Source organism: Pseudophryne corroboree, chromosome 8 (assembly GCF_028390025.1).
Source record: "Pseudophryne corroboree isolate aPseCor3 chromosome 8, aPseCor3.hap2, whole genome shotgun sequence".
Lineage (NCBI taxonomy): Eukaryota > Metazoa > Chordata > Amphibia > Anura > Myobatrachidae > Pseudophryne > Pseudophryne corroboree.
Genome location: NC_086451.1, coordinates 414,517,664 through 414,545,433, shown reverse-complemented (window position 1 = coordinate 414,545,433; position 27,770 = coordinate 414,517,664). Strand labels below are relative to the sequence as shown.

Below are 27,770 nucleotides of genomic sequence, written 5' to 3'. Positions count from 1 at the left end.
ATTTATAACCGTACAATTGATCAGTGATTCACTAACTTGATGAACAGGTTGAACAGAGCGGCTGTGCTGAAAATCATTCTTGCTGCCTGGGACTCTTCTCTTTGGGAGCGTGACAGAGACAAAGCATCATCCATATGACCCTCTTGGTGCAAGATAGCCTTATACAGACAACAAAAAACAGAAGAGTGTCAGAGACCGGGAGATAAGATAACAGTTAGCACAATATGATCCAACATTCCATGTTTCCATAGTCCAAAATACAGATACTAATGACTTTCCATCTAAGACAGACATTTGTGTGACTATTACATTCACCTTGCGCTTTGGTGGCCCCAGGCGGACAACCTTGGAATCTGCAGCAGCATAAGTGAGCCAGAGAGCACTCTGTACGTGTTGAACGAAGCACATGGACTCTCCATACTTTATCTCAGCAGGTCCCATCCCTTCCACGTCTCGTTTAGGGGCAACATCCAACTTTTCCTATAGTGGTTTAATAGAAGTCACAGTGGAAAGAGGCCGAATTGGAGCATAAGCAAAGAGAAAGTAAGAGCGAAGCCAGACGGTAATCAGGACAGGGGCAAATACAGAAATTAACTGGGCACCACTCTGTCATACAGTTCAGCAAATGAAGAAAAGAAGTGGATTAAGTTTTCTGCAGTACGGCACCAGTTTTTGCACCATTAACTGTCTACCAAGTTTCATAAATGTCATCCATTTAGTTTCACAAAGTTCTCCTTTACCTTAGAAGCACGAAAGCAAAAAGAGGTGGCTTTGGTGTTGGCTTTCTCAGCATCAAACAGCACCAGGCCCTTCTCCTCCTCACGAGCCAGGTATCTCCCTGTAGTCACATGACGCAGGCGAAATGGCTGTCCCCATCTCATGTGGCTCCCACTCCAGCTGTGAACATATCAGTCCCAAATACACCCAATTACACCCAATTAACATGAACTAATCAGCAACAAACACACTTGCTGACTACCATTAACTAATTGATACCTCATTACAGTCTTGTAGGCAAACAGAAACATAACACAAATGGTTCTTATTAAGATTTAATAGCCAGAATACTATGCAAACTGGACCTATAAAAACTATAACAAATGAAGATTAGATATATAATTACCTAATTCTTAGGGGCTCAAGTCTCCACAATGAACGTGCATGAGAGCAAACGGACCCTCCTTCGTAATGGGGTAACCTGCAGGTATGGGAGAAAGAGGAAGAAGTGTAACTACAATCCTGGCCCACCTTGCCCATTTCATCATCTCAGCTGGGACTTACCGTCGCTGTTCCTCCCCTTGGTCTGTAGAAGAAATGGTCAAACACTCATCCATATGACCATGAAACAGACGCAAGACATGTCCTCCGATCAGGTATCCTATGGAAATATTCAAGAATGATCATTCTTCTCAGTTTGCAAAAAGTAATTTCCCTGGAACCATACCAAACATGCATATAGAAATGTCCAACCCTGACAATGACCCAACTTTTTATCACAGATCCAGATGATTACTGTAGTACCACTCAACCAGTTCTATGGTGCTCTCCACCATTACAGCACTATCTACAAGATCCACACTTCTGTTTTATTGTTTATTAACACATTCTATTTTGAGCTGGAAGTACCTATAAAATAGACCAAAGTGTCCAAATAAAAAATAAAAATAGTTGTACCACCGGTGCGAAAACCCTGTGCTCTTACTGCAAATATTATAGCTACAGAGCATTATTTGTAGCTATTATACCTACAGAGCATTATTTGAAGCCTCGCTACTTCTGTTGTCCTACCTTCAGCCAACTCACAGCCTGAGGTAATCGGGTTCATATTCCAGAGGGTCTGCATGAATGAGGCATCCACCTGGAGGTCCCCGCTGGCAGTAGAGAGGTGCTGGCATGGGTAGAGGAATTAGTAAGAAGAGTGTAACATAATAGGGGTGTGGTATTGAAAGTCGACAATGTCTAGGTCGATCACTATTGGTCAACAGTAACTAGGTCGACGGGGTGTCTAGGTCGACATGTTCTAGGTCGACAGGTCAAAAGGTCGACATGAGTTTTTAATGTTATTTTGGTGTCGTTTTCTTCGTAGAGTGACCGGGAACCCCAATTAGTGCACCGCGTCCCCTCGCATGGCTCGCTTCGCTCGCCATGCTTCGGGCATGGTGCCTTCGCTTCGCTCGGCACAGATTACCGTTCCAATCGTAGTCCACGTGGATCGTTAAATATGAAAAGGTTAAAAAAAAGAAAGAAATTGTCAAAAATTCATGTCGACCTTTTGACCTGTCGACCTAGAACACGTCGCCCTAAAGACCCTGTCGACCTAGACACCCTGATGACCTAGTTACTGTCGACCAATAGTGGTCGACCTAGACATTGTCGACCTAGTTACTGTCGACTTTCAGTCCGGATCCCACATAATAGAAAGTTGCCTCAGTAGTTTCTCTTGAATGTACAACACAACTGTATTGTGAACTTACCAGATACCGTTCTGAGGAGACACTGACTAGGATCAAATCATCACCTATTCGCACCTTCTCTCCTTCTGAGCGCTGCTTGGAAGCCGGATGGATGGTCCACCAGCAGGCCTCTCCTGCTCATCAACAGACAGAGCAATGACCATACATACATCAATATTCTCCTTTACAGGCAACCAATCAGATTCTACTTATCACTTATCTATCACCTTCTCGAAGATAATAGCTGGAATCTGTGTGGTTGCTATAGGCAACATCTCCACTACTGTAAAATCACACCTTAGTAAATATACCCCTAAGCCTGGTGGCAGAACATGTGCACCATTACACATGCATATTATACAGTATATCAGAAGTTATGGGATTCAGTTCTCAGCGTGCAATGAGCCAAGACGTTCAGGGTGACTGGCGTGGTAGCAGTATACAGGGTAACTAATATTGTTTACTGGGCTTGCAAGAACCAGATGTTTGCTGCTCTACATCATTTTCAAGACATTGAGAACTTCTTGGGCAGCACAGTTAATGTAGTGGTTAGCATTACTGTCTCACAGCCCTAAGGTCATGAGTTCAATTCCTGTTCAAGGTATTATCTGTATGGAGTTTGCATGTTCTCCTCATGTTGGTCTGGCTTTCATCTGGGTTCTCTGGTTTCCTTCTACATCCCCAAAAACCATACTGGTATTATAATTGGCTTCTGGACAGTGAGAAGATGGTACCCTATAGTATATAGTGTGTACAGACATTTCTCCTTGTCGCCTGCACAGCTTGTACTATACCTGTAGCATCCTCTTGAAGACCGACATCAAATGCTAGCTTGTCAGTGAGAGACCGAGATGTTGTGAGACAGCAGAGATACTAAAGAGGAAGACGGCAGAAAACGAATTGTCAATGGCGCTTAGAAACAAATGAGCTGCTGCTGATAATGAATTGATAAGTTGAACCCTCCACAAACTTCTGATATAACAGTTTGTGGTCACACTTTAAAATATAGGAAACGGTTAAAAATATTAATCTACAGAAGACCTCGCTCTGCAGGGTTTTCCATGCGGCGTTACATTCTTAACACAACCATAACCAAATGCTCAGACTAGAGAGAACATTACCATTTGCAGGGCCAAATTGCACAGATCTAGTTGTTCCGTGACTGAACCACACAACCAGAACTGTCTGTGTGCAGGGCCATCTTAACAAATAGGCACACTAGACAGCAGCCCAGGGCCCCACGATTTTAGGGCCCTTTGAGCACATGTGGGCTGAAGCCTCCAGAGCTTCTTTTGGGAGGCAGGTAGAGAATGCTGTACATCTGCTCTGATTGTGAATTACACGCAATCAGAGTGGGCAGGCTGCATTCTCTACCGGTGTCCCAGCTTGCAGCCAGTGAATGGTTGTCAGCATGCTGATTGGTAGATGGCTGGAGCTATCCATCAATCAAGTTCAGCATTCTCGACCTGCCTCCCAGCCTGCAGCCAGACAGTGAATGGTTGTCAGCATGCTGATTGGTAGATGGCTGGAGCTATCCATCAATCAAGTTCAGCATTCTCGACCTGCCTCCCAGCCTGCAGCCAGACAGTGAATGGTTGTCAGCATGCTGACTGGTGGATGGCTGGAGTTATCAGAAGGCCCAACAGCCATTCATTGCATGGAATCATGTGGAGAGAAGGTGCAGGACTGCAGGAGTGGTAAGTTGTGATTTTTTAAAATGTATTTCTGTGAATGGGTGGGTAGGGGATTGCTTTACCCAGGGACTACAATGCTGTTAAAATGGCCCTGCCTGTGTGTCATCAACAATATGTTTATATGCATCATGGGCCAACTTTATTTTTCTGTTTAATCTATCAGATCTGATCCATTTAGATTAGGTCATTCAGAATGACCTTTGGTTATGCATACATAGTGTAACCTCTGACAGAAACTACAAGGTTGACCTAAGCATCTTTCACCAGTTGGAATATTACATTCCCCAGAGGTGTCGTTTGCAAGGAGGAGAACCTCATGAAATTATCAACCCGACAAAGAAGAGCAAATGGATATGTTCTATACTTAGATGGTACATTAACTCATCATATTATCTTTCCTAAAAAGCTACTGCAACTTGGACAGATAAATTGGACAGTTGATTAGTTGGATGAAAGTTGGTCTAGTAGTGTATGGCCAACTTTAGTCTAAGGAGGAATAATATTATTGGCTGATATGGGTTACACCATCTTTGGGCTATGTTACTTGATTATATTTTTTCAGAATTTAGTCAAAAGTTAAAATAATTTAAAAAAATATACCACCACTCCTTACCATATGGCTGTGGCAGTGTCTCAAGAGTATAGCGTGACCATAGAGTAACGTTCGGTGTCCTCCACCTTGAGAAGACTGGAAACGAGGAGGAGAGAATAAAAATGAGGGCACAATACCCACATGAATTGTCCACCTCATCCCACTGTCTGTTAATCCTAAATGGAATGGCCAACCAAGACTTATTTACTATCTTACAAAATGCTGGAGAGGTTTATGATGTGCTGTTACATGGCTTGTTATCTAGAAGGTCTAGACTTCTGTTGTGAGGTTACAAGAGCACATCTACTCATAACGCTTACATGCAAATCAAAATATGTTGTGGGTTACCAAACATTATAGTCATAAGAATTTATGTCCATCTCAGGGATGAACTAACCCAAACATACAGGTGGAGCAATCCTCACTGTTCTCTGTCATGAGATGTTCATAGATATGTTCTTTCATTCACCAATAAAGTATTTATTACTGTGAGCTAATGGAGTGTATTAGTTAATAGAACAATGAAGAGTGCTGCCATCCAATTAACCATTCATTAGGAGGGCTCAAAATTTCCACAGCTCTCCCACCCCCACCCCCTCCTCTCCAAGCAAGCTGCAGTAACTCCAAGGATTCCTCGGGTTGCATTTCCCAAATCTTCAGTCACCTGGTAAACACCTGTTAGAATGGAGGTTTGGTATGTACCATGCGGAGGAGAAAGGAAAGAGAAGGAATTATAAATAAAAAAATTAAAAAAAGTCAATGGTGGGAAGAAGGTCTAGTGTTGGTAAAATGTGAGGTCAAGAGAAGAGGACAAAATAGATAGGACTTCTGCACACAGGCTGCAAAACAAGGAGGCCAGCGGATAGGGAGTGCGGTGAGGCATCACTGCTGGAACCACATCATGTACTGGATAGTTCAAGACTAAAGAAAGTGGGGAGCTTAAGTCATAATCCTTAGGACAGGAATTCTCAAAGGGAAACAACTTTAAAGAGGAACTTACATGAAATTTGCCCAAATATGTTGTTCATTTTACTTATTTTTCTCATTGGTCTTTTTCCATAACCTGTGATAAATTTATTAACCGTTTTGCATAAGGATTCCAGATTCGGTTGGAAGGTACCTAAGATGTTTCAGTCACTGCACGCTGATGAAAAATGTTTCATGCTAGGAAAAAATTAAACCCTTATCACATACTAATTTCTTTAACACTATTTCTTATTTTAATTACATCTGACTTTTGTATCACTTTCTCTATAGCACAGGTTCTCAAACTCGGTCCTCAGGACCCCACACAGTGCATGTTTTGCAGGTCTCCTCACAGAATCACAAGTGAAATAATTAGCTCCTCCTGTGGACCTTTTAAAATGTGTCAGTGAGTAATTAATACACCTGTGCCCCTTCTGGGTTACCTGCAAAACATGCACTGTGTGGGGTCCTGAGGACTGAGTTTGAGAACCTGTGCTCTAATATATATACAGAAAGGCCTTGACGCGGCTTGGAGGCTTACGCATACATTTGCGCAGATATATGTAACCGAGATCTCTGAATTCTAAGATATTGTATGGGATTTAAATCTGGTTACTGCTATCATTCAGGGTGCTGGGGGAAACAATTTTTTTTTCCTTGCTTAGAAATACCCCTCCCTTTCAAGCACCTGAATGATATCACTAAACTAATTGAGTTTCCACCACTACATTTGCTAGGAAAAAATTGTGTTTCGTTTAACTCCTCCTGGGAATTGTACTGTGCTGCACTGTAGATGCCATATACTGTATATATGTGTGTATATATATATATATATATACTTCGTAGAGATGCGTCACTTGGCAGTATGTATATATATATATATATATATATATATATATATATATAGTAGATAATGATAATACTATCAATAATAAATTGTAGTTAAACAGTCAGGATAGCTCTCCTTTAACTAATTAGCTGGTTTTAAAGAAAATTTAGTATTCTGTTAATTACTAGGAATATACAGTATCTCAGTTTCTAGTATGGGGTCAGAGATGCTGCTACCAAATTTAGATAGGCAAGCACTAGTAATCTTCCATCTGACACAGCACAATGTGCATCTGCCACTTAAAGTGACAAATAAATGATGCGCGCCGCTAATATTTAAGTGAAATTCAAGGATGGAGCTAGAATGTGCTACGGAGAACCATATGATGAGGGACTGTCTATTTTCAGAGGGATTTTTAGACATGAAATATGAGTATAGTAGAATTTCAGCAATGTACCATGGTCACAGAATCCCTTCTAAGGATTTGTCCTATCGTTAATTCTGGTGTCATTGTGAGGCCAGAAGGAAGCAGAGTGGATACAATGCATTACTGAGGTTGGAGGCAAGAGCGGAGAGCTAGTGCCAAGGAGTAGGGAATTTTCAATGAACGAACAGTGAAAGGTACAAAGTTCAGTATTTGACAAGAGTGGGGGTATGATGTGGTTCCAGCAACAAAAGAAGGGACGGGAAGTCACAAGAGGGAGTAGAGCAAGGCCACAGAACATACCCATTTATCCAAATTGGGCGCCTAGCACGAAGACAAGAAAGAGAAAGCCAAAACAAAACACAGAAAAAAAATTATGTCAAAGAGAGATCTGCAAGGAAGCCATATTGAGTCTGACAAATGGAGACATCATGGATGGGACTAACCACAAAACATTTCCTATCCTGCACTGAAGAGTCCAAACAAAATGAAACTGACTATCTCTAAGAAGATTACTGTGTCATGTTGTAGAAATTCATTGGGTAGGCCAATCACTGAAAGGGCTGCAGTGAAAAGGCACTGCCTATCTATTAAAACTCTAAGGGGGAGATTCAAATGTTTGAAAAGTCAGTTGGGAGTCTGTTTTTTGCTATCTAATAGACAGGACAAAACAGACACCCAACCAACTTTTCAAACATTTGCATCTCCCCCTAAGGGTTCTAGTTAAAAAAAGATTAGAGAAAACTATATATATATATATATATATATATATATATATATATATATATGTGCCAGTAGAGGAATGGGCGCACTTGGGTTGTTTTTCCACCCAATATTCAATGGGGAAAAACAGCAGTCTCCCTAAGATATTTACTCCTAATTCGTGAGCATAAAACCACATTTAACATGTTCCATGTAAAATTTATTACAACATAAAAGCAATGATACAAAACGGTATAGTATCTCTTCTTGCAGATAACACCATATAGTACAGAGGACCAGTTGAAATAACTTTGATAGATTCCTCCTTCTCCTTTGACAATTCGGAGATTTGATGTTTATGAACAAATAACCCGACGCGTTTCGTCTTACTCTAAGACTTCATCAGGGGTATGTCTCTAGTGCTTGATAACACTGGTTGTGACTTGAAGCTATTGTAGCTACTGGTAAGGTTACACACGCATATGAAATTGTGGTAGACCTGTGTATTTGAACTTGTTATCCAAATCCCTGAATCATAAGGTCACATACCTATTTGAACTTGCGTTCAGGCCTATGCGTTTGAACTTGTTATTCAAGCACTTAACCATAAGGCTTAATCTAACTTAATCTAACTTTCACCTGTGTACCCCACCGGTGTGTGGTTTTTTCAAGTATCCAGAATACGTAATTGCCATTTCATTGATGCACTAACAGTATTTATCAAGCACTAGAGACATACCCCTGATGAAGTCTTAGAGTAAGACGAAACGCGTCGGGTTATTTGTTCATAAACATCAAATCTCCGAATTGTCAAAGGAGAAGGAGGAATCTATCAAAGTTATTTCAACTGGTCCTCTGTACTATATGGTGTTATCTGCAAGAAGAGATACTATACCGTTTTGTATCATTGCTTTTATGTTGTAATAAATTTTACATGGAACATGTTAAATGTGGTTTTATGCTCACGAATTAGGAGTAAATATCTTAGGGAGACTGCTGTTTTTCCCCATTGAATATTGGGTGGAAAAACAACCCAAGTGCGCCCATTCCTCTACTGGCACATATTTGTATCTTTTTAGTCCCTCCTAACAAGGGACTTAGTGGAATTTGGCAGCCTTAACCCAATCCTTTCTCACTTTCTGTTTAATAGCGCAAAAGGGAGAGTATCTGTTTTGTATATATATATATATATATATATACGCTTTTTTGCGGAATTGCGCTTTTTCATTGCATTTATATATTTTCTAATGGTGAGACAGACCACACAGTAAAGGTCTGTCCTGGAAAGAAGAAAACTATCTTTTTGTAGACTTTTGAAAATGCTAATTTCAGTTGCCAAGGTAGGCCCATTGCGCATATACAACCAGGCGCATGTGCAAAATGGGTGCCCAGGGAGAAAGCAGAAAGAGGAAGCTCTAGTCCAGTCCCAGTAGGCATAACACCATCTTCATATGGCGTTATGCTATACGTGCCAACTTAATGGTTGCTCCCTCTAGGAAGGAGTAGCCAGGTCGGCACAACAAGGGGGCGTGGTTCTGGAATAGAAGGTGGTCTGAGGGCGTGGAGACATGATCACATCATCACGGCCCCTATACAATGCCCACATTACTAGTCTTGTAAAGCGGGTTGAGGCTGTAATGGCGCGATTCAGCGCAAATCGTGTCATCACCCTGCCCTCTTTTCCTCTGTAAGCGGGTGGCTTCGGGGCTGAGCGTGGGTGCGGGCGAGAGTGAGTGGGATGCAGGAGACTTGCCTACTTTTTCTGGTGTCCAGGAGTGTCACCCAATATTTGAGAGCCTCCTGGCCATACCGGGAGAGTAGGCAATTCTGCATTATGTTTATTTACAATAGTTTTTCACTGCAAAACTATTGTGTGCTATTTAAATTACGGAAGTGCCTGGGACCCATTGTAAGCTTTAGGAAAGGCACTTCCTCTCAGCATAGATCTAAGAGTTTCTCTGCTGTTTCAGCTTTTTATTACTAGTATGGAGTTATGGACCTATTTCTCCTGGTAAAAAGCAGGCCAAAGGGTCTTTATTACTTTTAGACATCGAGCCCCAGAAATGAGGGAGCGACAGGACCCAGATACAGAATAATTGTCAACAACTACTGCAGTTGAGAACATATTTTAAGTGACTAAAATATCAAGTTCCAAGACACATGTATGAAGCAATGAAAAAAGTGGAGAAGTGGACCAGTGAGAAGTTGCCCATGGCAACCAATCAGCTTTGAGGCAGCATTTATCAAGTACATGCTAAAAGAAAGTATAGGTAGTAGTTGATATGGGGGGCTTCTCCACTGGTCCACTTCTCCCATAAATTTACTACTTGATACATCAACCTTACAGTTCTTTATGTAGCTCAATCAAGAGACTTATGAGAATTCAAATTGCTTTTATGAAAAATGAAAATATGCTTAAAAAGAAAACAAGCATCTGGAAACCACAACCTACAGTATGCATTGGGCAAAATCTCCAAAACTTTGATGAAGAAGAGAAAAGTTACTATAAATCTGGAAAAAGAAGATGACAATCAGTTCCAACAAATATGTAACTTCATAAAAAGTTCCCAGCAGCAGAGAACGTAACATTAGCATAAATGCTGGTCACACTGCTACAAAACTAGGCGACAAAACTAAGGGCAAACACAAGCAGTAGACAAACGAGTGTGTACAATGGCAGCAGAAGAACGGACCATACCTCGCTTCCCATCTCCACAGTGTTGGCCAACATTTCCTGCAGAGCGCGAACTGACAGAGACTGCTCCAGAATAAAGCAGCAGATGGCCAGGTCTGGAGGCACATTCTAAAAGAGAAAATATGTGTAAGAGAAAGGGCAGAGACTCACCGGTGGGAAGCAGAAACAAAGGCAGTGAGAGGGTCATGTCAAACCTGAGCATTGGATGTTGATTCCAGGAAGCAGAGACGGTTCCCAAAGCCCTCTGCTCCCATGCACATCTTAAGGTTCTCTTTATGGATTGTGGCGCTGCATTGCAGAACCACCACATCTTCCTGCAAATAAGACACAAAAACAGAGATTACAGAGTTTGTAGAAAGAGATCTTAGCAGGACACTTACGATGGTCCATCACAGAAAGCAACATGTGTAAACCAAATCCTAAGAGGGCCTTTACTGAGTAGACCTTGTACACCAGAGTTATCACCAGTGTATCTGATTTTCATTCATCCTAGATCTGGCTGTAAGACACCAATATCACAGACACCCTCCAGTGAATCGATTTTCATAAACACCTTTACAGATTCAGCATTTGCTTTTTTTATAGCCCATTTTGCCTGCAAAAACGGGTGCTTTTGTTAGCCGATCTGTCTCAATTCACCCCAGGGTAATGGTGAAATTCACAGTGAGCCCCACTGCCTAAGGACCCCACTCCCTCCTCTATGGGTCAGTAACTTGGTGAGGAAGGATCATGAGTGTAGCTTTGTTTCTATGGAAACCACACCAAGATTAGTCCCTGCCAATCAAAGTGGGTGGTCCTGCAACACCCCTGTCCCCTCCTTTATGCAGGGGTCCTGTTTTGTGCATGTCTTCTCTAATGGTTGGTCAAGTCCCTCTGTGGTGGCTGGCCATATCCCCTTTGGAGACTGGCCACATCCCTCAAGCTTGGGCTCCTACCACTGTATTCCCTGGTGGGCCCTTCATGCTCCAGTCCATTGCTATTTGTACTGCTGCTAGACCTGCTCTGGCAATGGCAGTGGCAATATGATAATGCATAAGAGAACCTTTCTCTTCATATAAAGCATTTTTTTGTAATGCAGTAATGTCTAAGATTTTTTTTATTAGAATAATTAATAAAATTGTCTACGTTAAAAATAACATTCTCTCTCTCTCTCTCTCTCTCTCTCTATATATATATATCTATATATATATATATATCTATATATATCTATATATATATATACACAGTATGTATATATATATATATATATATATGTATGTGTGTGTACATATATATGCATAGTATGTGTATATATATACACACACACATATATATATATATATTTATACACTGTGTATGTGTGTGTGTGTGTGTGTGTGTGTGTGTGTGTGTGTGTGTGTGTGTGTGTGTGTTTGTTTGTTTGTATGTCTGTTCTGTCTTTATAAATAATTATTTGATATTGTTTGAGGAATTGAATGGCAGGTCAGCTTATGCATTTGAGATAAGGCAGAGATTGGCGCACCAAGGTGGAAAGTAATTCTTACCATTACGAGCCAGTATTGCCGAGGCAGTAGCACTTAACTCTTCAGTCTTTTCTTTTTTTTTTTTAAATACAAGTTTTGTTTTTATTGTTGATTAAAGTTACAGTTATCATAGCAAACATTTTAGCAACTAGGCCTTGGAGGCACATTCATAACATATTGAAGCTTAGTGTGACTACAGAGAAGGGTCGGTTAAAAATCTGGTATCCGTTTGGCAGGTCGACCCTACTTAGGTCGACAGTCATTAGGTCGACCACTATTGGCCGACATTGACATGGTCGACATGGACAAATTGTTGGTACGTAAAAAATGGTCAACACGTGGAAAGGTCGATGTAACCTTTTTTTAAAAAAACTTTTTTTTTATTTATTTTTTCATCCACGTAGACTATGATTGGGAATAATAACCGCAGCATCGCGAGCCATGCAAGAGGACTCGGTACACTAATTGGAGTTCCTGGTCATGTTATGGAAAAAATGACACCAAAAAGAGTTCAAAAATCCATGTTGACCTTTTCTTGTGTCGACCTGTCCCGTGTCAGCCATGGTCAACCATTCATATCAGAACCAAACATCTGGCCTCAGTTTTCATAATATTTGTTCTTGCCACTGTCTTTGAGTCCAAATTGTTAAGGGGGGTACTCATGGAGCGATATTCTAAGCAATCTGACTAGATTGCTTAGAATTTAAGCAGGATCGCTCTGTGTGTGCCCCATACAGCGATAGCGATGCGCAGCCCCACGCATCGCTATCGCTGGTGCTAGATTGGTCTGCCGTGCAGGCCAATCTAGCGGGTCGCTCATTCCACCCGCTGGGTGAAATGAGCGCCCCCCGTCTCCCCCCGCACGCTCAGCACAGATCGCGCTGTGCTGAGCGGCGGGAGAGACGTGTGCTGAGCGGTTCGCTCAGCACACATCTCTCGCACATCTGCCCGTCTATATGGTCCTTTAGACTATGGGGGAAAAATTTGAGGATAGAGCCACCCTTAGACAGATACTGCCATACAGAAACTTTTATTTAGTGTTTGAAAGTCAGACTGATAAGAAGAGTATGTGGGTGCAATTGAATAGGCTAAATGGAGATGTAGGGTAGAGTCTGTTATGTGGAGGCAACACGAGACAGCATAGAGAGTTATAGTAAAAGTTATGAGGATGGGTTCAGTAATATGAGCTGGTGTAAAGAGTAAGAATGATGAAGACAAGTTACATGAGATGTTATATGGAATACTATGAAGAGGCAATGAGAGGTAATACGGGGGAACTGAAGGGGATGTAAATGTTAAAGTTAACAGCAGAAGAAACAGGAGCAAAATCTATTTGAAGTAATAGGAACATTTATAGGAAGGTGTTATATGTTGTACTGTAATGGTAGAAGTTATAGGGAGATTTAATGAAGAGTAACAGCATGACTTACTGTATAAGAAGAGCTTATATAGAGTAACATGAGTAGTTATAGAGAGGTTATATGCAGTAGCAAGAGGGGATGGAGGGAGACTTTATATGGTGGAACAGGAGGAGTTATATAAGGAGGTGTTATATGGAAGAACAGGAGGAATTCTAGGGAGCTGTTATATGGAGGAATAGGAGGAGTTACAGGGAGCTGTTATATGGAGGAATAGGAGGAGTTACAGGGAGCTGCTATATGGAGGAACAAGAGGCGTTACAGGGAAATGTTATATGGAGGAACAGGAGGAGTTATAGGGAGTTGCTATATGGAGGAACAGGAGGAGTTATAGGGAGATGTTATATGGAGATACAGGAGGAACTAGAGGGAGCTGTTATATGGGGGAACAGGAGAAGCTAGAGGGAGATGTTTTATGGAGGAACAGGAGAAGCTAGAGGGAGATGTTTTATGGAGGAACAGGAGAAGCTAGAGGGAGATGTTTTATGGAGGAACAGGAGGCGTTATAGGGAGATGTTATATGAAGGAAAAGGAGGAGTTATAGGGAGCTGTTATACGGAGGAATGGGAGGAGTTATAGGGAACTGCTATATAGAGGAAAAGGAGGAGTTATATGAAGATGGAAGAGCTAGAGCAGAGGTTCTCAAACTCGGTCCTCGTGGGCCCACACAGTGCATGTTTTGCAGGTAACCCAGCAGGTGCACAGGTGTATTAATTACTCACTGACACATTTTAAAAGGTCCACAGGTGGAGCTAATTATTTCACTTGCGATTCTGTGAGGAGACCTGCAAAACATGCACTGTGTGGGCCCACGAGGACCAAGTTTGAGAACCTCTGAGCTAGAGGGAGCTGTTATATGGAGGAACAAGAGGAGCTAGAGGGAGATGTATGGAGGAACAGGAGGAGTTAGATTGATATGTTATATGGAGGAATAGGAGTTAGTGGGAGATGTTATATGGAGGAACAGGAGGAGTTAGACTGCTATGTTATATGGAGGAATAGGAGTTAGCGGAAGATGTTATATAGAGGAACAGGAGGAGTTATAGGTAGCTGTTATATGGAGGAACAGGAGGAGGAAGAGGGAGCAGTTATACAGTATGGAGGGACGGGAGGAGTTTGAGGGAAATGTTTTATGGAGTAATAGAAAAACTCATAATAACAGAAAGAATAGTAGGATGGATATGTTATATAGATTAATAAGGGTAATAAGGGGAGTAATAGGGAGAGATTTGATGAAATAACGGGGTAGATGTACTATAGCGGAACACATCGTGCTGCTATAGCTGTTCCTGCTTCGCCTCGGTATCAAGGCGAAGCAGGAAGGTACTGTACATCGACAAGACGTAAGACCATTTCGTTTGCTGGAGCGGAGGAGTGAAAACTTCCCCCTCCGGTGGTCCCTGCCTGAGCACCCAGCGCTGTGTCTCTCCCCCCGGCCGGCTCCACTGAGCATGTGTGAGATCTCCTTACTGCGAGATCTTACATGCAACCTGGAGCCTTCAGCCATCGCAGCCAGGGATAGTGCTGTTCCTGCTGTGGAGATATAATAGGGCAACGACACCTGCAGCTGTCAAAATCAGCTGCAGGTGTCAGAGCGGTCAGTGCAACTTACCGTTCATTCATTGCCCTGCACATCGGCGTGCTATCTTACATATAGAAGCACCAATAATAGCGCCCCATCAGTGAGCACACAGGGACGCTGTAATACATGTGGAAGATGTATCAAAAATAGGGAGAAGTTATTGAAGTAAGAGTTATAGGGAGAGGCTATATGGAATAACAGAATGATTGAAAGGTATATGTAATACTAGCTGCTGTTCCTGGCATTGCCTGTGTGTTTCTCTTTATCTCTCTTTGTTTTCATTGGGCGTAATTCAGATTTGATCGTAGATGTGCTAAATTTAGCACATCTACGATCATTTACTCTGACATGCGGGGGGATGCCCAGCACAGGGCTAGTCCGCCCCACATGTCAGGCTTTATCCCACTCCCACGCACAGGTACAAAAGCATTGCACAGCGGCAATGCTTTTGTAGCTGGCGAGTAGCTCCCTACTTGTGCAGCTCCTGAGCGCTGGCAGGGAGCTACCCGCTGCGTTCCGGGTCGCAGCAGCTGTGTGTGATGTCACGCAGCCGCCACGGCCCAACCCCTGCCCCCCAATGGTCCAGACACGCAACCGTTGTCCGGGCCGCGCCCCGCCAATGGCGTTCTAACACCATTGGCATGCCTCCTTCCGCCCAGCAACCGCCTCTGCCTGTCAATCAGGTAGAGGCAATTGCAGCCAGTGAGATGCTGATAGCATCTCACTGGGCTCCCGGGATGCGCATGCGCAGTGTGGCCGTTGCGCGTGCACACTCCACAAAGTAATTCAGACTGCGATCGCTGCCGCAATGCAGTCTGAATGACCCCCCCTGTCTCTACCCCATCTCTCTCTCCTAACCTCTTCAGGATTGTCTTTCTCCCTCTGATACCCTTCCCCTTCTTTCTCTGTGCTTTTACTCTTTTCCCTATCCCTTCCTTCTTTCTTTCTCTTTTTCTTTCTTTCTCTCTCTTTCTTTCTTTCTTTCTTTCTTTCTTCTCTGTCCCCTCTTTCTTTTCTACCACTCTTCCCCCTGTCTTCTTGTTTTCCCCCCTCTTTTCTCCCGACCCTCTGAGTCTCTGTTCCCCTCCAGCACCTCAGCCTGCTCCTATTTATCATGCTCCAAGGTTTAGTACATCTGCCCCTACTGTATGTCTCTTATTTTTAGGCTTCACTGTATCCCCTCCTCTGCGAGTCCCTCTACATCCAGTTGTCATGGTAACCAGACCTGATCACTGCTGTGCGTTTTCACATAGCGGGTGATCAGGTCTGTACTGTGCGTGCGTATGCACTGCAATGTGCACGCGCGTCGAACAACAATGGGGATCGCCGGTCAGAGATGGGTTTGTGCAAAGGATCCATTCGCACGGGCGATCGCAAGAAGAGGGCGTTTGTGGGTGGCAACTGAGTGTTTTCAGGGAGTGTCAGGAAAAACGCTGGTGTGTTCAAGTGTTAGAAGAGAGGGTGTCTGACGGCAAATCCAGTCCTGTACAGGCTGATGTGATCGCAGCGGCTGAGTAAGTCCTGGGTTGCGCAGAGACTACACAAAATCTGCTGCACATGATCACACACTTGCACAGTGAAAATACACTCCCCCTGTAGGCGGCGACTATCTGATCGCAGGGCTGCAAAAATTGCTTGCTAGCGAACAGGCCTGAATTACCCCCATTGTTGAGTCCCACATGCACACACGCCCAATATTGTCATTATCGGTCATAAATATTATATAGCTTAAAATAAGTTCCAGAGAGGGGCTCTATGAAATATCAGGTGTTGTTAGCAGAGGATACTGTATGTAGAGTAATAGGAGGAGATTATACAGACTAGCACTGTGTGAAATATAATAAGACAAACAAACAGAGATTATGGGGGTCATTCAGAGTTGATCGCTCGCTAGCTGTTTTTAGCAGCGGTGCAAACGCTAAGCCGCCGCCCTCTGGGAGTGTATATTAGCTTAGCAGAAGTGCGAACGAAAGGATCGCAGAGCGGCTACAAAAAAATAATGTGCAGTTTCAGAGTAGCTTCAGACCTACTCAGCGCTTGCGATCACTTCAGACTGTTCAGTTCCGGATTTGATGTTACAAACACGCCCTGCGTTCGGCCAGCCACGCCTGCGTTTTTCCTGGCACGCCTGCGTTTTTTCGAACACTCCCTGGAAACGGTCAGTTGACACCCAGAAACGCCCCCTTCCTGTCAATCACTCTGCGGCCAGCAGTGCGACTGAAATGCTTCGCTATACCTTGTGTGAAAATACATAGGCCGTTGTGAAAGTATGTTGCGCGCGTGCACTGTGCCGCATGCGCAGAAGTGCCGTTTTTTTCCCTTAATCGCAGCACAGCAAATATTTTCAGCTAGCGATCAACTCGGAATGACCCCCTATAAGAGCACGGAACAGAAATTATTGCAGGTTTATTGATAGCTCCTCTGCGAATTTGCATAGAGATGGAGTTACGCTAATCGTGACTCCGTCTGTGCCTGGGTGCGCCCGCCCTGGCGCACATATCGCCGGGTCTGGGACACGCGCACGTCTGTGATGCGCACGCACCTCATTCAGTAGAATGGGAGCGTCTCAGTGCTCTCCCGGTGTGACTTGGTGGACGGATCGATCGTATGCGATGGAGCCACCTCATATGAGCGCAACTCCATCTATAGGTCTGCGATCAGATAGCCGCTCAGACAGAGTAAAAATCCGCCCCATACAAGTCTGCGTACGCCTTTCAAAAATCTCTGTGTACGCCAGTCAGCTGCAAATCCGTTCACAACTCACCATCGAATCATTTTCCAGTCTGTGCGCAGCCCAGGACTTACTCCTACAGTGCGATACAAACAGGCTGATCGGGGCCGGAGCAGACGTCACACACCCTCCCTGAAAACGCTTGGGCACGCCTGCGTTTTCCCTGACACTCCCAATAAACGGCCAGTAACCACCCCTAAAAAAGACGCTGCAGTTTGGCCTCGTGTGTGCATATAATGATCCGTACGCATGCACAGTCGAACGATGATCGTCCACTATGCGAATTCGCACAACAGCTATCAGGCTATCGGACGGGTTTCCCATTGATGAGCTTGTGTAGACTAGGGTAATACAGATTTATACTGTATTTACACACTTAGAGTACATGACATGGCCCTCACCTACACCTGACACACTGTCACCCTATACAGTGATATCTACAGATACAGTCATTTCCTGCCTAGCTATGAGGCCAAACCATAGAAAAAGGATGTAGTTGGAAATTAGGGTATCCGTTCTCTAGCTCGACAGTAACTAGGTCGACCACTATTGGTCGACAGTAACTAGGGCGACATGTTCTAGGTCGACAGGTCAAAAGGTCGACATGAGTTTTTCACACATTTTTTTTTTTAACCTTTTTCAAACTTAACGATCCACGCGGACTACGATTGGGAATAGTAACCTGTGCCGAGCGCAGCGGTAGCGGAGCGAGGCACCTTGCCCGAAGCATGGCGAGCGAAGCGAGCCATACGACGGGACACGGTGCACTAATTCAAACCCGATCGCTCGCTAGCTGTTTTTTGCAGTTCTGCATTCACATAGTCGCCGCCCACCGGGGAGTGTATTTTAGCTGTGCAAGTGTGCGATCGCATGTGCAGCCAAGCGGTACAAAAAAAGTTTGTGCAGTTTCTGAGTTGCCCGGAACTTACTCAGCCGTTGTGATCACTTTAGCCTGTCCGGGGCTGGAATTGACGTCAGACACCCGCCCTGCAAACGCTTGGACACGCCTGCTTTTTTCCAACCACTCTCAGAAAAAGGTCAGTTGACACCCACAAACGCCTTCTTCCTGCCAATCACCTTGCGATCGGCTGTGCGAATAGATTATTTGTAAAACCCATCGCACGGCAACGATCCGCTTTGTACCTGTGTAACACGCCTGCGCATTGCGGTACATACGCATGCGCAGTTCTGACTTGATCGCAGTGCTGCAAAAAATGGTAGCAAGCGATCAGGTCTGAATGACCCCCACTGTACGGAGAAAACGACACCATTTTTTTTTCAAAAACTCATGTCGACCTTTTGACCTGTCGACCTAGAAAACCTGTTGACTTAGTTACTGTCAACAAATAGTGGTCAACCTAGACACTGTCGACCTGGTTACTGTTGACCTTCCATACCACACCCGGAATTTAGATTGTATAAATGCAAGTGGTTTCAAAACAAACTGATGGAATATGACAATCTACAGTATATCAGCGATGGCCAACCCGCGGCTCTTGAACCGCATGCGGCTCTTTCTATCTCCGCATGCGGCTCGTAAGCTCCCGTGGTGCCTCCCGCTGCCCTAGTCTACAGTGCCCGGCGCCAGCCCGTGAGCCAATCAGAGCTCGCAGACCGGCTACCAATCAGGAGTCTAAGCTGCCGGTCCGTGAACTCTGATTGGCTCACGGACCGGCGCCTAATTAGAGAGAATCAACGCCGCCGGAGAGTGGAGACTGAGGGGCAGGAGAGGCGCACGCTGCGCTCTCCTCCCCTCACAAGCAGCAGACTGAGCAGAGCAGCAGCGCAGCGATGAGCAGCACTTGGGGGGGGGGGGGGGGCACAGTGTGGGGTCATGTGTATCTTACACTGGGGGCATATCTGGCACTGGGGGGACGTGTATCTGGCACTGGGGGCATATCTGGCACTGGGGAGACGTGTATCTGGCACTGGGGAGACGTGTATCTGGCACTGGGGAGACGTGTATCTGGCACTGGGGGCATATCTGGCACTGGGGGGACATGTGTTTCTGGCACTGGGAGTATATCTGGCACTGGGGGGGGCGTGTTTCTGGTACTGGGGGCATATCTGGCACTGGGGAGACGTGTAGCTGGCAGTGGGGGCATATCTGATACTGGGGAGATGTGTAGATGACAGTGGGGGCATATTTAGCACTGGGGGCATATCTGGCACTGTGGGCATATCTGGCACTGGGGGCATATCTGGCACTTGGGGGACATGTGTATCTTACACTGGGGGCATATCTGGCACTGAAGAGATGTGTATCTGGCAGTGGGGGCATATCTGGCACTATGGGGACATATATGTATCTGGCACTGTGGGGGCATATATGTATCTGGCATTGTGGAGGAATTTATGTATCTGGCACTGTGGAGGAATTTATGTATCTGGCACTGTGGGGACATATATTTATCTGGCACTGTGAGGGCATATATGTATTTGGCACTGTGGAGGCACCCAGTTTTTGGTGTTTTTATATGTATGTGGCACTGTACAACATGACTAAAAATGGGGTTATGACACAAGGTCATACTCCTACAATGGTCAAACCAAAAGGTGTGCGCATAAAAATGGGGTGTGGCTTTGTGACAACTATGCCACGCCCCCATTTTTACTTGCGTACCTTCGGCGCGCGCATGATATAGCTCTTATCCTTGACTACAGATCTTTTCTGGCTCTTTGCCAATGACTGGTTGGCAACCCCTGATCTATATAGTTAGATGGAAATAGAAAAGAAAAATAGCTGGTAAATTAAGAGCTCTACACTACAGTGCAATTAAATGACCAATCCTCTTGTGTTTCTAAGTGTACCCGGTCCATAGGTCGACACATTATGGTTGACATGGTCAAAAGGTCAAGAGGTTCAAGTAATTGCCATGACAATGGTCAACTCAGCATATGGTCGACACAAGTTTTTTGGATATATTTTTTTTTTTGCATTATTTCAACTTTTTCATAATTTACCATCCACGTTGACTACGATTTGGAATGGTAATCTGTCGACGTATTAGCCATGTCAACCCTGTGCGTGTCGACCTATTATACCATAACCGCTTCTAAGATGGCAGTGGGGTAAATGGGTGGGGGGGGGGGTGGAGGCTGGGGGCACGGCATCTCCCATATACTGTACATCAAGTGCTAAACAGTTTGTGGTGAGGCGAAGAACTTGCTTCAGACTGGATGATGGAGTAATGAGGATATTTGCTGAACATCATTAGCGTTTACGGACGCTTGCTTTACCAATGTTAGTAAAATTGGTGGTGGCAGGGAAGTAGCTTATACATTTTCAGTAAATATAATGTTAGTAAATAGTAATTCTGGTGGATGGCAGTCGTTAGGTCGACATACATTGGGTCGACCACTGAAGGTTGACATGGTCATTAGGTCGACGTGTATTAGGTCAACATGCAAAGAGGTCGACATAAGTTTTTCACAATTTGTTACATTTTTTGACCTTATTCATACTTAACGATCCACATGGACTACAATTGGGAACGGTAACCTGTGCCGAGCGCAGCGGTAGCAGAGCGAGGCACCTTGCCCGAAGAATGGCGAGCGAAGTGAGCCATGCGAGGAGACACGGAGCACTAATTGGTGTTCCCGTCCCTTTTCGAAGAAAACGACACCAAAAACAATAAAAAAAACTCATGTCGTCCTTGTACATGTTGACCTAATGGCCGTGTCGTCCTAATGCATGTTGACCTTCAGTGGTCGACCCAATGCATGTCGACCTAATGAACCACACCCATTCTGGTAGTAAGTGGAGTTATAGAAAAGGGTTCTCTGAAGCAACAGAATGAGGTGTAGGTGGGAGTAATTTGGATTAGCAGGAAGAATAATTGGAAATAGTTGTCGTAATAGGAGTTGAATATAGAGTAATAGGAGGATATGGATTTGTTATATGAAGTAATATAGAATTGTAGAGAGAAATTATATGGCATTACAGGATGAGCTATATCGGCTAGCAGAAGTAGTTAGAAGGGGATCGGTATGAAATACCTCCAATCAAAATCCAGACGGTTGAAATCCCGACAGCAATTGACCGACGGTCAAAATCCCAACAAGGTCAAAATCCCGACATGGACAAAATACCAACATTTAAAATACTGACAAGGTCACAATACTGACATGTAAAATGCCGACAGGTCAAAATACCGACATGCGTTTTCATTGTTTTTTGTGTGTATGTCAACATAGGTTGACATGGACACCATATGAGTGTACCGCATGCGCTCGCCATGCTGCGCTCGGCACACTATTATATTCCCCCTCCAAGTCCACTGGGATGGTAAAGTATGAACAAGTCGGTTTCAATGTAAAAAATCATGAAAACTTCATGTTGGCATTTTGACATATCGCCATTTTACATGTCGGTATTTTGACCTTGTCGGTATTTTAAATGTCGGTATTTTGTCCATATCGGGATTTTGACCTTGTCGGGATTTCGACCGTCGGGATTTTGATTGGAGGTAAATTGACTGCATCCCGTTAGAAGTGTTTATATGAAGTAATTGGAGTCCTAGGAGTAATTATGAGATTAGACGGGGTAACAGGAGCTATAGGGAGAAATTATATGGAATCTCAGGAGTAATATGGAATAAAAGGAGTAGCTGTATAAGTAGTAGTTATATGGAGTAAAACAAGGAATTACTGTATACGGAGGGGTGATATAGAATACAGAGTAATAAGAGGAGATAGAATGTAAGGTTATCTGTAGTATGAGAGGAAGCTAGAGTGAGCTATTCTGTGGAGTAAAGGGATAGAATATAGGGATAGGTAATATTTTATAAAAAATAAGCGTTATAGGGAAAGAGTATATGGAGTAACAGGAGGGGTAATACAGAGGGATGATAGCGAGTAAGAGGAGGGGCTAATGGGAAGGTTTATGTGGGGTAACAATAAGAGTAATACAGAGGTGGAAGTAAGAGGAGGGGGTATAGAGAGGGGTTATATTATATGGGGTAACAGGAGGAATAAGACATAGGGATGCTTAGGAAAAAGGGGGGGGGGGCTATAGCGAAGGATTATATATGGAGTAACAAGAGAAGTAATACAGTGGGGATAAATAATGAATGAAGGGACTATAGGGAGGGGTATTATGGGGTAACCGGAGGGGTAATACAGAGGAATGATAAGGCGTATGATGAGGGCTATAGGGGTGGTTATATGGAGTAACAGTAGGGGTAATATAGATGTATAATAAGATTTAAGAGGATGTTCTATACTGAAGGGTTATGTGGAGTAACATGAGCAGTAATATAAAGTAACTGGAGAGGCTGTAGGGAGGGGTTCTATGGAGTATAAGGAAGAGTAATACAGAGTGATAAGGAGTAAGAGGATAGGTCCGTCCCCCCCATCCCCATAATTGGCACTAGTAAAGGGATTAACCTGCGCGCGCCACAAAGGGGTGTGTGGCTTTGTTTAAATGGGCATGGCTTCACAAAAAGGGGCGTGGCATTGCAGGAAAAGACTAACTTATACCCCAGTTTTGCACCCTGCACGCCCAGACGTTGGCCACCACAGGAAAGAAAAATAATCCTGATTCATGCCCTTTACAATATTTGTCATTTTTCCTCCTTATAGTAATGCCCAGTATACATTATGCCACATACTGCAATGGCCCTTAGACATTATGCCACACACAATAATGCACATGACACAATATGCACACACCGTAATGCCTGTGACACATTATGACAGGAATCGCAATGCCCGTTATACACTGCAATGCCCCTGATACATTATAGCACATACAATGCCTGTGACATACTATTACACACACCACAATGACCCTGAGACATTATACCACATACCACAATGCCCGTGATATAGTATACCACACACCGTAATGCCTGACACATTATGACACACACCGCAATGTCCGTGATACATTATGCCACACACTGAAATGACCCTGAGACATTATACCACATACCACAATGCCCGTGATATAGTATACCACACACCGTAATACCTGTGACACATACTGCAATGCCCGTTATACCCTATGCCACACACTGCAATGCCCGTTATACATTATGCCACACTGCAATGCCCCTGAGACATTATACCACACACCGTAATGCCTGTGACACATACCGCAATGCCCGTTATACCCTATGCCACACATCGCAATGCCCGTTATACATTATGCCACACTGCAATGCCACTGAGACATTATACCACATACCACAATGCCCGTGATATAGTATGCCACACACTGTAATGCCTGTGACACATTATGACACACACCGCAATGTCCGTGATACATTATGCCACACACCGCAATGCCCATTACACATTAAGTCCTACAGTAAGGCTTCTAATTACTTTTAAATTACCTGCTCGTTGCCAGGGGTTTCATGCTCTTGGTTCCATGCACGGTGCCAGGGGGTTTCATGCTCAGGGTGTCATGCTCGTTGCCAGGGGTTTCATGCACTGGGTGTCATGCTCGTTGGCAGGGGTTTCATGCACTGGGTGTCATGCTCGTTGCTAGGGGGTAATGCTTGTTGCTAGGGCTGTGTTCCCAGTGCCACATATGCCCCCAGTGCCAGATATTCCCTCACAGTTCCAGGTACACACATGCCCCAATGCCAAATATGCCCCCCCCCCCCCCCCCCCCCCCGCAAGTGCCAGGTACACATATACCCCCGAGTGTCACATATGCCCCCCCAAGTGCCAAATATGCTCCCCCTACCCCAGTGCCAGGTACAGCCCCCCGCACCCTGCCCCCTCGCTGCTGTAAGGGACACGGAGGGCACAGCGCGCACCTCTCCTGTGTCCCTCCTGCGTCTCTGGCGTGTGTGTTAAATAAAGTGCCGGTTCGTGAGCCAATTGGAGCTCACGAACAGGCACTTCATTCAATAGACCCGCCGGAGATGCAGGAGGGACACAGGAGAAACGCGCGCTGTGCCCTCCGTGTCCCTCCTTCACAGCAGCGGCTAAGGCCGCGGGCGCCAGCGGAGGGAAGGAGGGAGACCGCAGATTGACATGCGGATGGCTCGTCCGCATGTCAATCTGCGCTAAATCAGTGGCGGCGCCCCCCGCAGCCCTGCGCCTCCAAGCCACCGCGAGGGCTGCGGGGGCAGTAGTTACGCCACTGATTATATGCCTATGGAGTAACAGGAGGAGAAATACTGAGAATTATTAAGGAGAGATTATATGGAGGGGTTATATGGACTAACAAGAAGAGTAATACAGAGGAAGGATACTGTAAGTATTAAGAGGAGTGACTATAGTAAAGGGTTTGTTATATAGAGTAACAGGAGAACTAATACAGAGAGATGATAGGAGTCGGAGGAGGAGTTATGGGGTAACAAGAGGAGTAATTACAGTGGTATTATCGGGGTGAAGATGGACTATAGGGAGGGGTTTTATGGAGTAAAATGAACTGTAATATAGAAAAATTATAAGGATTAAGAGGAGGGGCAATAGTAAAGGTTTTGTTATATAGAGTAACAGGAAAAGTAATACAGAAAGATGATAGGGAGTATGAGAAGGTGTTATGTATAGGGACTATAGGGAAGGGTTATATTGAGTTACAGTAGGAATAATACAGAGGGACGATAAGGAATAAGTGGAGGAGATATATGGATTACTATGAGGCATTATCAGTAGAGAGTATATTTTATTATGAAGTAATAGTATGAAATATAACAATGTAAAAGTTCATTACAGCAGTGCCTTCACCCAGTGTAAGTGTCCAGGTCCCTACATATAATGACACTTCTGGAATATTCATGAATGTGTCGTCTATCACAAGTTTCACAGCTTTAATGGCACTATGAGAATTGCTATCTAGACCCTGCTTTGCTGCTGGTAGCCTCTGCTTGGAGCTGCTCCTGCAGCACTCTGCTCCACTCCCCACCACAGGGAACGGAGATATTTTAGGTCTGCACCTGTTCTGGGTTTTACTGTGACCTGGACTCAGCAAATAACCGGGATTCCTGCAATCCCCACACACACATCAGCAAATGGCTGCACACTCCCCGCTCAGTACACCCACCAGCGTATTCTCACACATACAGTATTAGAAGTGACCCTTTACCATGTGCATGACAGGGGACACTATCATCATGGCTGATGTACCATTAAACTAATAGTATATGTATTATTTGTGTTTGCTGTTAATTCACAATATTTAAAATAATACATTTGCCCGTGTTGTTGAATGCTGTCCATCCCCTTCACCTATTTTTCCCCAGGGCATATCACCAATCTCTATCCCTATAGTAATAGATTTTGCTCTTTATCTATGAAACAGTTGTAGCTTGGCAGATGGACAGGTTCAGCCGTAAATAATATTGTTTATCGTGCTGCTCTGCTCTGCATGGAGGTTCTGTAGAGAAGGAACAGAACCATGTATTTATCAAGGCAACAAGGGAACCTCATCCCGTGTGGCTGACCTCCGGTGGCAGGGCCGTAACTAGGGGGGCCTAAGGGGGCATGCGCCCCGGGTGCAGGATTTGAGGGGGCGCCAAGAAGTTACAGAGGAACAGGGTTTTTTTGTTTTTGTTTTGTTTTTGTACTGGCAGTGCTGTGCTGCTCCAGTGAGGCAGCAGACGGCACCCTTGGCAATGTCTCTGACCCACCTGTCTGCCCACAGCTGGCTCCAATGCTGTATGGGTGAGCTCCAGTACATGGGATCTCTCCTATGCCGGCTACTGTCTTAAACTCTCTTCTTTGCCACGCAGTGCTGGGACTAGCGCACTATGCTCTCAGTTAGCAGTATCAAGCTCCAGATGGGGGGATTTGGTGTAGCTTATAGGGGGATGTAGTGTAGTGATGTAGTGTACCATATAGAGTATGTAGTAATGTATTGCAGTATATAGGGACATGTAATGCACTGATGTGGTGTAGCATATAAGGGGATGTAGGCCCTCATTCCGAGTTGTTCGCTCGCTAGCTGCTGTTAGCAGCCGTGCAAACGCTAAGCCGCCGCCCTCTGGGAGTGTATCTTAGCTTAGCAGAAGTGCGAACGAAAGGATCGCTGCGCTGCTACTAAAAAAGATTGTGCAGTTTCTGAGTAGCTCGAGACCTACCCCTAGCTAGAGATCACTTCAGACTGTTTAGTTCCTGTTTTGACGTCACGAACACGCCCTGCATTCGGCCAGTCACGCCTACGTTTCCCCAGCCACTACTGCGTTTTTATCTGACACGCCTGCGTTTTTACACACACTCCCCGAAAACGGTCCGTTACCTTCCAGAAACGCCCACTTCCTGTCAATCACTCTGCGGCCAGCAGTGCGACTGAAAAGCGTCGCTAGACCTTGTGTAAAATTGCATCGGCTTTTGTGAAAGTACGGCGCGCGTGCGCATTGAGCCGCATACGCATGCGCAGAAGTGCCGATTTTTAGCCTGATCGCTGCGCTGCGAACAACGGCAGCTAGCGATCAACTCGGAATGAGGGCCGTAGTGTGGTGATGTAGTGTGGCATATAGGGTATGTAGTGTAGTAATGTATTGGAGTATATAGGGGCATGTAGTGCACTGATGTGGTGTAGCATATAAGGGGATGTAGTGTAGTGATGTAGTGTAGTATACAGGGAATGTAGTGCAGTGCACAGGGGCGTGTAGTGATGTAGTTCAGCGTGTAGGGGATGTAGTATAGTGATGTAGTGCAGTGGATAGGGGAATGTAGTGCAGTGACGAAGTGTTATGATATAGTGCAATGTATGGGGATACACAGTGGAGCATGTAGTTGAACACGCTGGCGGGGCATGTGATGCATACTGTAGGGCATTTGAGGCACATAGGGGACTATTGTATCCCCTTTTTTCAAATTTACTAGTAATCTGACATTTTAGTCTGACAGAGTTTGTTTTTTTGTGTGTTTTTTTTGTGTGGGGGTGGGGTGGGGGGCAGACTATTGCCTTGCCCCGGGTGACGAAAATCCTAGTTTCGTCCCTGTCCGGGGGTACAGTAGTTCTACAACAGAGTACCTCTCCCTCCCCAGTCACTATACTGGAAGACAATGTTCTCCTATGGGGCTGATGTACTAAGCCTCAGAGAGTGATAATGTGAAGAGAGAAAAGCTAGCAACCAATCAGCTCCTGTCATTTTTCAAACGCAGCCTGTGACATGGCAGTTAGGATCTGATTGGCTGGTACTTTATCTCCGTCCACTTTATCTCTCTCACGAAGGCTTAGTACATCTCCCCCATAATGACTGCAGGAGGATGTGG

The 27,770-nt window shown here is 44.6% G+C and overlaps 1 protein-coding gene across 11 annotated transcripts in view; it reads right to left on the bottom strand.

The window, feature by feature from the left end:
* RYR1 (ryanodine receptor 1) overlaps positions 1-27,770 on the bottom strand; it is a 247,739-nt gene that overhangs the window by 169,237 nt on the left and 50,732 nt on the right. For 8 of the 11 annotated variants that reach the window (XR_010183151.1, XM_063937896.1, XM_063937900.1 and 5 more), the window contains exons 2-13: positions 10,550-10,669; positions 10,359-10,463; positions 7,262-7,282; positions 4,761-4,835; positions 3,248-3,326; positions 2,475-2,587; positions 1,789-1,888; positions 1,282-1,378; positions 1,124-1,198; positions 741-897; positions 316-480; positions 37-158 (exon numbers count right to left, since the gene is read on the bottom strand). Coding sequence is in view for 10 of the 11 variants with exons in the window: in XM_063937896.1 (XP_063793966.1) it covers positions 37-158; positions 316-480; positions 741-897; positions 1,124-1,198; positions 1,282-1,378; positions 1,789-1,888; positions 2,475-2,587; positions 3,248-3,326; positions 4,761-4,835; positions 7,262-7,282; positions 10,359-10,463; positions 10,550-10,669 (1,229 nt within the window). In the remaining variant the exon portion in view is untranslated. The remainder of the gene's footprint in view (positions 1-36; positions 159-315; positions 481-740; positions 898-1,123; positions 1,199-1,281; positions 1,379-1,788; positions 1,889-2,474; positions 2,588-3,247; positions 3,327-4,760; positions 4,836-7,261; positions 7,283-10,358; positions 10,464-10,549; positions 10,670-27,770) is intronic. The other 3 variants (XM_063937899.1, XM_063937904.1, XM_063937905.1) reach the window with 1 other exon arrangement.